Raw genomic sequence first — 14,629 nt, 5'->3', positions numbered from 1 at the left:
TAATATCGTAAATACATAAAATTCTATTAAACGAACCACGTTCGGCAATTTTATCCATATTAAAATTTATTGCTTCAAAAATTAAAAAAATATTCCTATAATCAACGACGAATATTATACCGAATGCAGTACACACATATATAATTTATCGTGCATTTTCAAAAGTAAATTACAATTCTCTCACGCTGCTTTCGCCGTTGAATAATATTTATTTACTTAACAGCTATTTATCGATACTTGTTAATATTTATTATTATTTATTTACCAACACCTATTTAATAATACTTATTTATTTGCATAAGAATTCTTCCCTCATTCTCGGTAAAAATCATATCATCGAGCAGAAAGATACCGAGCTACTTTTCTTATAGAAAAGGACGTGCTCGTCGAAGACGATGTAAATTTTTCGAGGAAATCCGACGCGAAACCGATTGTCGTCACAAATTTCACTTGATTTCACTTGATCGTCGAAACGACCACGAAACGAAGTTAACTGTAAAATGAAACTTTAGTGGCTTACATCAGACTGACAAAGGACAGAGGCGCGTGTCACGCCGATAAAATCTCTTCTAGTCGAACAGCTACGAAATTAAGAGGAAAATATTTGACCGTCGTTCGACGGAATTTTCTTCCTATGAAAGTTAGACTAAATGGAAAGAGGAGAAACGATAACGGATAAAACAAACGCAACCAGATATTCCTCGTGAACGGGGAGTTAACAACGCAAAGCTTTTAGGAACGAGAAAGCACGAGAAGCAGAAAGAAAGAAAGACAATGTCGAACTGGCAATTGGGACGGAATCGATATCTGCTGCTTTATTTTTCTAAGAGATTTACCGATTTACCGAATCTATTTTTTCGCGTGTATAACTCCGTCCTGATTGCGATACAGTTTTGCGGAAACTTTTTGTTACAGCTGTGCTAGAAATTAGAGACAAAGCACGTTAACGAAGCATCTCTGCTTCCTTACGATATATTATCATACGACATAGTAGAGAAAAATTTGTTCCTCGATAGTTTGTCGCTTCGTTAAATTCTAATGTAACTGAAAAATCGTAGGTCGCGCTCTAAAAACTTTGTAGAATTTATGGTGCAACAGCGACGTAATAAAACGAATTATTCCGCAATGCAAGATTTTGCCAAAGGAAAATCCTCCGAAAGGATAGGAAAAACACAAGAGTTTCGTGAAAAGGGAAGCACAATCGCGTGAGAAAACTGTGGATAACGTAATTTCTGAAATTCTTTAAGAAACGTCCGGGTCGCTGAATTCACTGCGAGATTATACGACTGATGCTCCGCCGAGGATCGAAATATGTACGAGCACTGGCTGCAATGTCGAGGAAAGAAGAGAAATGAGGATTTACCTTAAGCGTATCCTGCAGGTTTTGTACTCTACAGTGCATATATACTTGAGCACCGAGTTGCACGGTAATGTTGCTCTCTGGATCTTCGAAAAAGGGCCTCGGCTCCGGAGTGCCGCTCGTCTCTGTTGCGAAACTTTCCACCTCGTATACCTGTAAATCACAAGGAAAACATTTCACAAATTCCCCTGACATTTTTGTCTCGCGTTTTTTATGCAAATCTCCTATCCCCATCCTATTCAACATTTTTATTACGTCAGTGAATTGCGTCTTACTATTATCCGTAGCGTATTATTATCGTTATTGCTGTAACGAAATCGTTTTAGCAAAATTATCGTCCGTTTATTGGATTTTTGTATTTCTATCGCAACGTATTAGGTCGTCCGCAAAGTTTCTTTCGTTTTATAAGGCACAACATTTTCCGTTTTATATTATTTCATCGAATTACCTATGATCCATTTTGTTCTATCAAAATAAAGATTTGACAGATTAGGTTTGTTCGACATGTTAGTATAAAAATGCGTCGTTGTAAAAAAAACGTGTCTGTAAAAGAAAGACGCTTTTCCGACGATCTAATACGAACGCCGTTTCGATAACATAAAAAGATCGATAAATTGCGTAAAGAGGATCTCGGTGAAGAGAGAAAGAAGAATTTTGTTTCTCAATAATTTTCATCTCCTTCCGTCCAATTTGCCGTTTGATGTATTAATGTAGAAATAATATAATAATAATACGATACTTGGGTTTCGTCGAAAGGCTATAAATTACAGAAGAAGAATCTTGATAAGAAGCAAGGGAAGAATTTAGGTCGAAGAGAAAACAGATTGGCCGCTTTGTTAAAGGTAACGTAAATATTTGAAAGGACTTTTGTCGCGTTCAGCTTCGCGTCGTCATAAAGAGATTACCGCTTTGTCCAACAAGCAGCTGGAGAAACGCGACAAAAAGTGGGCTTCGTAGCTTTTCGAAAAGACATTTTAACTGCTCATTCCAATTATACAGCCGACTTACCTCGGTAAAAGGCGAACTGAGCTCATGCCAGAACGACCTCGGCAGGTTTTCCAGTCCAGGAAACGGCTTAGCACCTGAAACAATTTAGAACCAGATTATACGTTTCGCAGTCTAAGCTTTATTACACGGATACAACGATATAATTAAACTTTCCCGCAGATTTACTGCCCTCTCTTATATCCACACTTCTCGTTACAATAAACGAACGACACCCTTGATTATTCCAACGAATACGAGCGTGGTTAGCCTGATTAATCGATTCGACGTACATTATTTCATGATAACGAAAATTTCATTAAACGCCATAGAAACGTTCGGCCGATTAAACAGGTATTATACGTAACCGAATTGGCCTCGTTACGCGGTCCTCGAATGTATCATATTCCTCATAATCGTTCGAAGGATACAATTTTCACGCTTTGATTCGATTTCAGGACGAAAGTTCATTTCAAATCTTTATCTTATTTGATCGATTTTTAAATTTTAAATCGTCATTACTTCGACGGATAAAGACATACTTAGCGTTGTACGATAACGTTTAGCTTCGTCGTAGAATTAAACTTGAGGGGAATTTGAAAAATATCGACGATAGAAAAGCGCAGAAAACGATTCAAAGAATACGATAGAGGGAAATACGGTTAAAATTCCGTTGCGCTTAATAAAATTTAGCGGCTCCATGGATATCTATTTACTACGAAACTACGTACGTGTATTCGCTCTAGTATTTTCGCATCTGACACGTTTCCGTTGGGAAAACATTTATACTTTTTTATTATTTCGAAATATAACTAAAACCAAACGAGTAAAACTTTTATCTAAAAAATGTTTTTGATGGATGCATCAAAAAATGGTATGCATGACGTGGTTATAAAACAAAATCAATCGATGCATTTTTTCATTGCAGCAATGCGTAGTATTTCTATCGTTCGTGTGTGTATTTCATACTGTACTGGGTTAAGCCTCGAAACTAAGCTCGTGGGATTAACAATTATATATCGACGATCCCGTGATCTCGTCAGTTAAATCTTATGGAGAATGTTCTAGACATACCAGATAGGAAATTCGCAAAAATATGCTAAAAATTTCAATGTTTAGAACGACCAGAGAAGATACAAATAAGAAAAGAGTTTGATCGTGTGGTTATTTACGATCGATAAGATTTTTATTGCAACATGGAACGAACAGATTCTTTATGTTTCGAGTAAAACGGATTAACTGGTGTTGCCTTTTAACAAACAAATCTTCGTTTCTCCGACGAGACGAAAGAAATGAAAGAGACTTTGCTGGCAAGAAAGGAATAAAAGTTTCCTCGGCGATCGTTCGAAATCACCATAGTAAACCGAGATCAACGTCAGAACGCAGATCCCGCGGCTGGATTCTGTTTTGCAAAGAAAAACAAAACGTTGTCAGTTGTCGGGTCGGAGAAAAGCAATGACGCCGCGTGCAAACAGCAACGACCACGTCGTTAGTGTAATAGACGCAGAAAATCGAATTACTATGGAAACAATCGCCAAGTTGGAGAACGAGTGCAGCGCAGTGGAAAAGTTTTTCACTTTGCAAGGGGGAGTAGAAGGAAACTCGTTCGACTGTCGACGAATAGAATGGCCTTATCAGCAGCCAGCACACGCGGCCGTACGCGAGTTTCCAAGACGATACACATAAATGTATTCCCCTCGCAAGGCTACACGCCGCGTCGGATACCAGAGAACAAGGGAAAACTTTGAAATAAGAGATCGGCCGTAAAAAGCACGAATAGAGAAGGTTGACAGTGTTCTCCTATTGAGTTATGCTCGTAACAATGATTATATCTTGCTGAAACTTAATAAAGGAAGGCTGTATCTGTAACGAAGTTTACTTCAAACTCCAATTTTAGTTTTGATTTTTCATATTACTCGACGCAAATTATTAAATAGAAATTGTTAGATGCGAGAGAAACTGTATGAAAACTTCGAGTAAGGGTGTGTAGCACGTTTTCGTCAACGTTAAACTTTTTAATTAATTACCTCGCTAGACGAGTTTGGCAACGTTCGTCGGTCGTTCGTTTAAGAACATCGCTTTGCAATTTTCCAGTTGTAAAATATTCTGAGAAACAAAAAAAGATGAACAAACGTAAAGAACCGTGTACTATAGCAGCCATGTATTATATAACATGTTGGCAAGTTTAGGCACGTGAAGCTCGATGGTCAGAAATATAGGAAGCTTGAATCCGCGATTGGTAAGAGGCCACAAAAGTCTCAATAACGAACATAGTTTAACACTTTGGTCATTGGTGGTCACTGGTGACCGGAGCGCTTGAACTTCTTACAAAATTGATAATTAGGGCATTTTGAATATAACCGACAAATAGAAGATACTTTGAAATAAAAAGTGCACTATTGGACGATTAAACATTTTTACTAGAACATCGATAAAAAGAAATGAGAATAAATCTTGCTTCTAAAGGTGCACTGTGTTTGCATCCATATCTTTGAAGGGTAATCTACGAATATTATCATAAACACAGCTTAGAAAATAATCGTAAATGCTGCTTTGTAATCATATAATTGAAGTTAGAAGTGTGCACGTACCTTGCTATTATATATAGAATGAGCAAATACCGTTTACTAATATCTTCTACACGTTTCAACGATATATTCTGGACGTTTTGCTTACGACGAAGTAACGAATGCGAATGGTTTGTTGAAATAAACGAAGCCTTGTTATAATATGTCGCTATCAACTGTTACCGAGGCGCCACGGTGGTCACCCGTGACCATCAATAAGATAAAAGGTCCATTGGGGAAGAATGTTATCTTACATCGTCAATTTATTATTATTTTGTCATTATATGCTTTGAATAATAAAAATACTCCCGTGGCGTCCTGAGCGAAACACGTGATTTCGACGTGGCAGTCAAAGTGTTAACCGCAAGACCGTGGAAATTTGTATCAAGTATCCTGTGGTCGTAGGGTATACCTCTAACATCAGAACAGTCAAACTCATAGCGTCAACGACTTCAGCGTAATGGAATAGGATTAACTTGAAATAATCTTGAAACCACCGGACGTAACACTAAACTATGCCCCAGAATCGTAGAATTCGGGAAATTTTGATGCTTATCAAATTTTTAAACCACTGACTATAATCCTTTAGAAGCTGTCAAAGTCATAGAATTCGACAAGAATGCGCATTTTCAACTTTACCAAAGTTTAGATTTAGTTTAGTAAAATTTCATATCGTCTAACTAACAGATATGTAACAGGCTAACTCAGAGCACATTATAGAAATACGAATCATTTATTCGTTTTGGTTAATTTAGGGTATTGATCACATTATCTAGAGAATATTAGAACCGACACCATTATCGTAGGATGCAGAATTCAGGGCTGTGGTACCTTGACTTGACTCGACTGTCTCGAAATCATCCACGCTGCAACCTTCATGACCAGCCTCCTTAGTATCCAATTCCAGGATCGTTTGTGTCGCATGTTACAACCACAGGTTACCGATATCGAAGTTCATTAAACAAGGGTCATCTGTGTCGTGTTTCACCAGCTGGAAATCTCGATATCGAATTTCATGACTATCAAAGTAACTATAACCGAAAACTGACACGAAGCAATTGAATGTAACTTCTCTTTACGCAAACAATTATAGTTTTTTTTTATCGTGAGATATTCGATTTCAAACGATAAGCTTCGAAATGGTCGAAAGAATACAGTTTTTGAAATGTACTATTATTTTTTTTTTTTTTTTCTTTGGTAGAGGATGTTATTTTTTAATACTGGAACTGCCAGGCTAGTCGAAACGACAGACTTTTGTTTTCGCAAAAAACATAAACGCCTACGTATCATCAGCGGAATTAATGTTTAATTTTACCGAGATAGAAATATAGTTACACGCGCTCGTTTTAGCGTTAAATTACTAACAGGTCTTTCGTAAATCTCCGGCAATAATCTTCGCGTGTCACACACCATCGAATTAACACTAGAACTACCGATAGTTAACACGAAGTTATTTCTACCCAGACCAATGAAAACGACTGGTCTTTAAAAAATACGTAATAATAGAATATTTTTATATTTATTGATTTATTACTCCCTTACAGAAGGAATTCCATGTTGTGCAGTACATTTTTGGTATTATTAATCCATCTGGGACCATGATTCCTAAACGAGGATTGACAAATTTATAAAATTGTAGAACCAGTCACTCTCACTGGTGTGGTATTTCTAATATTAAAGATCTAGCGATCGTTCCGGAATTTTCCTGATAACTGATATCGTCGTATCGAATGATACGCGGTAAAAATTTAATAAACGGGTGGCAAGTTTAGAAAACGAGGAAAGTGGTTAATCGGGGTTCGATAAAACAGATCGCAGCACCCTTTTACACTTTGACAAATAGCAGTCATTTTGACCGTTATTGGCATAAGTATCCTCGATACAAAATTATTTTTAGTTTGAATACATAAAAAACAAAATAAAATTCATTATATTATTCTTTCAGTTATCGTTGCAAAGGTCATTACATCATTGCGGAATAAAAATATAACACGAAGTAGGAATTTTAAAGTAAAATTGTAAAACCAGTCAATTTGACTGGCGTGGCAGCTTTAATGTTAACGACATATTTGCGAAAGCAGATTTCAATCGATCGATGCAATGCATCCGAACAAAGACGCGATCGACTACTGGAATAATAACTCTGTTTAATCGCTCTTTCTTCGGTTTGTAATTTCGCCGAGGCTGGAACGAAGTGCTGCTCGTTAATTTAATCGCCTTCGGCTCGCAGCTGCGTGCTTCTCGCATCGTTTCACTCTGCGATTCCCAGATATGCACGCGTATGCCTGCGCATATATCGAAACAATTCTTGCATAATTCCCGCGGTGATCGCGCAACTATTTGTCGCGAATAAAATTGAAACACGCGCGGGCTCTTCCATTTGTATTCGTATGGCACTCGTTCGGCTTGTTAATTTACTGTCGCTTTTTAACGCGTTCACCCGAACACCATGTTTCTGACGTTCGAATCTTGATCAAATAAAAGAATAACAGAGGATGGTAAACGTACAGTGTGTTCGTCGAATGTTTAAGGAGCGAAAATATTGAAATATCGCGTCACAGTGTCTCGATCATAGCACGCAATTCGCACGTTCGTGGTCGGCCGGATATTTAAACGGATGTATACGTAAATTTCTATATTTTTGCCAAGACAAACAGAGAAAATTTTCAAAGTTTTTTCAGATAAATATATTATTTGTTTATCGGGTTTGCTTTCGGTCGAAAAGCAAAAATCGCGTCATCTTGTTTATCGATGTGTTTCGAGATTACGTTCGAAACACACATAGAGCGTTTAGAAAAGTTTAAATAAATACAATCGTCGAGAGAACATAATACTCGCAAGTTAAAACGATCTTTACCAAATATATAAACGTAATTAATACGTACCAACTAGTTTGATAAGAAATAGTACGCTAAGATGTTAAACCCGAACATCTAAGCATAGGAACCGCTAACTTTCATAACGTAAAAGTAATTTGAAGTTGTAAAACCTTCTCCCAGGAGCATACTGAGATTGAGGCTACGGTAGCTTCTAAACTCCATACAAAACACTTTGTACCGTAAACTTTACGCGAAAATCGTTACCTGTTACGGAAAAAAAGCTCCTCTAAAAATCGAAAAACTTGGAACAACATTAAAAACTTCCAAGGCTCCAGCCACCTATGCTATACTTTACCAAGCGCCAAACCGTTAAAACTTCCGATCACTTCGACATTTTAGCATATTTATTCCATTCCGTGCTTTTTAATATCTTAACATACTCCGTTCTACGATTTTCAACATTTTCAAACGTTATGTTTCTCTTGCGATATTTCAATAACGAGTGCAACAATTCGTACACGTTGTATATACAGCACGTAGATCATTATTCAAAAAAAAATATCACGAGCTTGATTAAAATAAAGGAAGAATTCTCAGCGTTCGTGACCTTTTCGCTGCAACTTTGTGTGAAACGTTTTCTCCGAACGCGAAAGCTGATCGCCTTCAAAAAGAAGTACGAGACGAAAGGTTTGTTAAGACAAGAACAAGAAATAACTTGAAAAGAAACAAATCACGATATAACAATAACGGTGAGATTAGACGAAAGCAGCAGAATTAATGTTACATAATCGAAAAGTAACGTTAGAATTGATCGTTGAAAAAGTAGCTGCTGAATTTAGAATCCTATGAAAATCTCTGCTTTGCGGAGAACGGGGCATTAAAATTAAGGGAAACGTGAAATGTAACAAAGTAAGCGATTTTTTGCCGCGTTATTGTCGCGTTAGCCGCGATTGAAAAGCTGGAAAAAGTAATAAAGTTCCTTTGAGTCGAAACCGGAGAAACTGAGCAATCTCCGTCGGTTATAAAGGCCGTGGCGGCTGAAAGAGACACAGCCAGCCGAGGGAAATAAAGTAAGGAAAGTAGAATTCGAGAGACCGCAAGGGGAAGCAATATCTTTCCATCAAATTCGGCGGTTGAAACGGCGTTGGGCCGTTCTTCCGGAAAGACTTACAACGTGGAAACCAGCCGTTTTTATTTCCACCGGTGAAAAAGATACTAGCCGATTCCGAGTTATTTGCCGAAAAACCGTTTTAACATATCTAACCGCGAAACTATCTCGGTTTCTCCTTGAATTTTCGACCGCTGCTACACAAGGGATCCATCCCTTCCAGCGATCGTACTACGAGGAAGCGATTGCTCAGATTTTCTTTTTCTTTTTGAGAAAATCCAATTTGAAAATTTATTTTTTACGCGCGAAACTGGCTAATTGCCGACTGAATAGAATGAATATTTAAGGCCTCGTTTTCAAGGGAGTATAGTTTTAACATAGGTACTTAATTAAAAATCCGCCTTGTCCTCGTTCTCGACCAATTTTCGAATTTCCAAACTAGAAATTCCAAATTTTCGATTTGTTTTCATAAGCGTGGAAAATTCCTCCTCTTTATTATTCGCCGCTGTACACTGCGAAATTATCCAAGTTCAAGCGCACCCGATAAACTTTCAAGCTCGATTTTCTTCGAAACAAACTTTATCCTACATTTTCGACTTATTTTTTCACGTAGAATCTTCCTTGTACCGATCGTATTATGATTACTGCGTTACACATTTCTAAGCTTGTCAATGCGTTTGGTTTCCCCAAACCGATTTCTCTGCTCGGGTTTCAAACGATTTTAGATAGGACGACGGGATAATCCTGGGAAAATTTATCAGTTTGAAGCAAGACAGAGAAAGAGCCTGGAAAATGGAGAAGGAGAGAGAGAAGTGGTCCTTTCTGGTAGGACCAATCTCGGAAGCTGAATTCAACGACTATACAGCTATACAGAGTGGCGAAAGAGAGAAGAAACGAAAGGACTTCTAATATCTGCTAGAAAGACGGATGCACATAATCTTGCAAGAAGGATAAACGCGGTTACCGGTCAGGATTTCGAAATACGTCTCGGGAATGTCGTCCGTGGTATTACTCGACCGGTTCGTATCAAGCTCCGTGGTACAAAGGAAATTGTTTGCGCAGGCAACCGCGTTTTAAACTGCTTCGATGATACGACTCCTCTTTTCTTCCAATTTTCGTTGTAAGGAATATAATAAAATAAGAAACTGTAATAAATAATATATTTATCAACGAAAGGATATAAATGGAAATATCATCAAATTACTCAAAATGTCTAGATATTTATATTTGTAATTAATATAAGGTGAAATAAACTAAACCGATCACATTTTCTTGCAGCATTTTCCAATTTCAAATTGGACAACGTAAGTGGCGGTTTTCGAATCGAAAACCACATCGAACGGTACGTGACTTGTCGCTCGGTACAGCGTCGAATTTATGGATCCTATCCGTGGCCATGGGATTTATGGGAATCCAATGCCTTAATTGGAAAATTATAGGACAATGTCTGGAAGCGGACCGTTCGTCCCACAGCCCGTTACTCAACGCGTATAATCGACCCCTCACTGATAGCTGACTTTCACAATCGCGCCTCGATATTTTCTGTCTCGATAAGACAAGGAATCAGATATCCTGAATTTCAGCTAACACGAACGCAACTGGAGAAACCAACTGCGACCTGACCGAATTTCCGTCAGCAGTCGTTAAAACGCGACTGGTTGTTTAAATTCCGATTTAAAAACGACAAATATTGGGTTGACAACTAAGTGATTGCGGATCTTGTCATTTCGTGATAATGAGAAAATCCGCAATCACTTAGTTGACAACCCAGTATATATGTTTCCCTTTTTGCTATCCATTGCGAAAAAGTAAAGAAATGTTTACGAGTTTTTCAGATTTCTCTACCGAATATTTGAAAAGAAAAATATTTTATCGGTGTTCACCATTTTTCTTTCTATTTTTTAAATTTATTTATTTAATCCATCTCCGAGGATTATTAGCGACTACAGTTGTATACAATTGTATTTCATAGACATACACGATATTCCACTAAACTCGTACGTTGTCCTTTGGTCATAAATACGTAAAATAATTTTTCACTTTTATTTTACCGTTCGGCGTTTATAAGCGTTTGTTTGTTAACGCTTGTTATTTGTTAAAGCTCGCTGTTATTTTCAGTTTCATTCACCGAAGAATCGTATGATTCGATCGGTCCAACAACAAATAATATATTCGCAATTTGTAGAACAGCCGGTGTAAGTATCGCAGAGTAGAGTGTGAAATATCTCTCGAACAGCGTAAAAAAGGAAGAACGTTTCAAAACTATGTATTTGTTTCGATAGAACGAGGAATATTTGTTTATCCGCAAACCTTGATTCCAATTTGGTAAAAATCTGCGTCGCGCTAATATTTGAACAATGCAAAATTGATATTGACAGCTGCCCTGTATTCGTTCGAATCAAATTATCCCGCGTATCTAGCAAATTCAAGTAAATCGAATTAAACGCGAATGTTTCGAATAAAAGCGAAATAGGACGGAATATACGTAAGAGAAAAAAATTCAAAGTTCCACGATATCGTTAACTGGCTGGCATAAAAGATATGTAAGTTACTTTTATGGTACGGACAATAGAAGAGTACGATTGTAGAGCGGAGAGAGTCGAATAAAAGACATTTAACCATGTGAAACAATTAACCGTTGGAAATTTGCATACGCTTACCTAATGAGGTGGCAGCACACAAAACGTGTAGCTGGTGAACCAAAATGGAGGCCACCACGGCCGAAAGACGACTCAACATCGTAGTCGATTCTCAACTCATCTCTGTTTCGAAAGTTGAGACGCGGTGGCTCTCGTCTCCTTCTGATCTGAAATTTTAATACAACCATATTTAGTATAGATTCGTAATATTTCAAGATCACGCCAGCAGAACACGATAAATACATTTTTATTCATTTTCTTTTTTTATTCTTATCTTCTCTTTACGTTTAACTTTATGCTTATTTATCTTTGCGTTTCGTGTTTCGAATTTCGTAACATTTCACTCGTAAAATCCTCCTTTTTTTAAAGATTCTCCTTTATCGAGCAAACCAATTTTCAAATAGAGATCTTTATATAAATCTTATCTTTCGGATATAAAGCTTGAAGCGTGCGGTGATAGATTACGTCGACAAATTGACACGGACGATTGAACCTTATCGTTGGATAATTAAAGATAAAGCGTGGAACAAGACGAATGCGGTCGTTAATTATACTCAGCCACCCCAGTGCACGATGTCAAACGATCCCGGCAAGCCTACCGAAATCCCCCTGGACTTGGAAATAACACCTCCGGTTGCCTGGGGTTGACCCAATCGGGTTCACGAGACACAAAGCCAGCCCAGAGATCAATGCGTTACTCCACCGATCTATGTATATGTCCCAGAAAAAGGATCGACCCTTTCGCCAGCCGGATTAACAGTTTTACACGCTGAAAAGCCCGGTATACTCTCCAGTGTCTCGCTTCTTTGCAAATATCGTCTTAATGAATTTCTAACGGGTCTGTTCCCCTTTTCGAAATTCATATTTCATTTGAATTATTTATAGAGGGAAAAAATTCCTGTCGAAGGGCGGACGTTCGTGGTCAATGCAAATTTGAAATTGAGGCGAAACCGATGCAAATACGGTAGAACATTTAATAGAATATCTTTCTACATTGCAATTTTTTTTTACTAATATTAAAATAATTTACTTTACGCGCGTATTGCTGTATTTAAAATTATCGTTCGTATCTAACGCGCCCTTATTTCTCGCACGTGTAATCGTTACGTGTTTAAAAATTCGTACCTCGTGTAGAACAAGTTCATTTTCCATTGATTTTAGCGAGATGATTATGAAATAACGAGAAAGAAAGGAAGTGGAAAATAATGGAAATGTAAGCACGTAATCTCTCGATCGTCCTAACGTTTTATTCGATAATCATCGGATGAAAATCAGTGAACTAGTCCTTTAAACGCAGCTGCGTTTTATCTCGAAATTTTGTCAATTGTCCATTACGCTATTGCAAGGCAAAGTTTCCTACTTCAAGAAATAAATTACACAGAATGATGCGACACGAGTGTAGAATAATATTGCAGAAAGGTTATACGAGATCGCAAAAGGAACACGAAATAAACTAACACGAATACGAAGATTTTAATGAACGCACGAGTTCAAAAACAATTTAACGTAACAAAATCCATAGGGAACAAATGCGGACTAAACAATTGCAACTTTGGCGGAGCGTATTGAGAAACGTTTAAAAAACGAGCAACCGAACGATAAAGGAAGACCAATTTGCCCGGTCGTTTCAAAAGAATCCGTAGGAAGAACGAAACTCGTCAGGCAGACAAAGCGAGTTCCCGTTCGAGTCAATCGCTTTGAACGACGTATGTAGACTCAAAGGCCGCAGTAAATCAGACGGTCGGTCCAAGTCAAATAGAAGATTGTTACCACGAAATTCCGTGTGATTCAATTTGACCGGAAGTTCGACCGAAAACACGCTTCTCCCTCAAGTTTCCTGATGCCACCGTCGTAATGAATCTATCGGCAACTCTTGAACTCCGCACCGTCATGCCGCACCCTCGCAACCCTTTCACAGGGTCGTCACAATTCGTTCCACCTAACGTACGATTTAGACCCGTAGGCGAAAGCCTTCGCGGTTGCTCGCGAAATTATTCGAACGATTATAACAGTCTTTTACGAGAGTATGTTACGCGCCTTGTACGAAACGCTTGGAAATTTCACTGCAACCTATAGAAACATTTTACGAATATACAGAGTCGAGCGGTAGTCGTAGCGCAACCGGACAAGGAATGATCGATTTTTAATGAAAAAATAAGTGGAAAATATAGGATAAACATTTTTCATACGACGCTTCGTTTCTGAGAAAATCGAGTTTCCAAGTTGGTGAACTGTGTGTATTATCGTTTGGCTGAATATCGGCTAGGTGTATGAATAAACAATCCACAGGAGATTACTGTACGCGTGAAGATAAGTAAAAAATGTGAAATAAGATTTTTCCGTTTGAGGACACGCTCGTGGTACATTTCCAAATTTATTTTTCTCGGAGATGAAGCGTCTTATGAAAAAATATTATTCCACGCTTTTGACTCATTTTCAAACGTAGCTGAACCCTCTGTCGAATATTTACGCCCGTTTAGTCCGCAATTAGCAAAAATTGAAATATACTGGACAAATGTTTAAACTACGAAGCTTCAAATGAAAAAATGTTACAGCAAATTTCTTTCTTATCCTTTCAGGTGGAATCATCCCTTGCTCGGTTGTGCCACGATTATCCCCCCACCCTGTATCATCACGTGTTACACGAAACTCCCTGAAAACAAATTTAAGAACTTTGAACTTTGTAAAATATTGGAATTATTAGAGCCTTTGCACAATTATCATGGAGTACAGAAACTGCAGTGTTAGTGAAATTTCACACGATTCGCGTAATGAGTTTATCAAAATTTTCTATGGTAAATGTTGAAATATATTCGTGAGCCGCTGTATACCTGTTAGACTAGACAGCCACCATAATACAAACAATTTCTTCTCGTCCTTGCCTCGGCAAACTGTTCTAACAGCTGTCGTTTCTACCCAGAAACTTCCAAATTATTTCGATGTCTCACGCAGGTGGTACTCGCGCGACAAGTGGCAGTTGTGCGAATGAAAAAGTTTTACCTCGGTGTCTAACGAAATCCAGGTGATAGTGCAGGGAACAAGGGGGAGAAGAGCGAAGAAACGTAAATGTTTCGCTTTTCGTTTTTCATATTTTGTTGCGGGATCTGTATTTTTCTTCGTTGCTATTGTATATACTAAAAATGTTTCTTTAA

The 14,629-nt window shown here is 37.9% G+C and overlaps 1 protein-coding gene across 1 annotated transcript in view; it reads right to left on the bottom strand.

Annotated features, from left to right (window-relative positions):
* LOC100647228 (peroxidasin) overlaps positions 1-14,629 on the bottom strand; it is a 347,948-nt gene that overhangs the window by 240,796 nt on the left and 92,523 nt on the right. Inside the window, exons 3-5 of the mRNA XM_012313323.3 lie at positions 11,499-11,644; positions 2,369-2,442; positions 1,364-1,513 (exon numbers count right to left, since the gene is read on the bottom strand). Coding sequence (XP_012168713.1) covers positions 1,364-1,513; positions 2,369-2,442; positions 11,499-11,577 — 303 coding nt within the window. The 5' untranslated portion in view covers positions 11,578-11,644. The remainder of the gene's footprint in view (positions 1-1,363; positions 1,514-2,368; positions 2,443-11,498; positions 11,645-14,629) is intronic.

This window comes from Bombus terrestris, chromosome 11 (assembly GCF_910591885.1).
Source record: "Bombus terrestris chromosome 11, iyBomTerr1.2, whole genome shotgun sequence".
NCBI classification, from domain to species: Eukaryota; Metazoa; Arthropoda; class Insecta; order Hymenoptera; family Apidae; genus Bombus; species Bombus terrestris.
The sequence above is the reverse complement of the archived record's forward strand: the minus strand, read 5'-3'. Positions and strand labels throughout refer to the sequence as shown.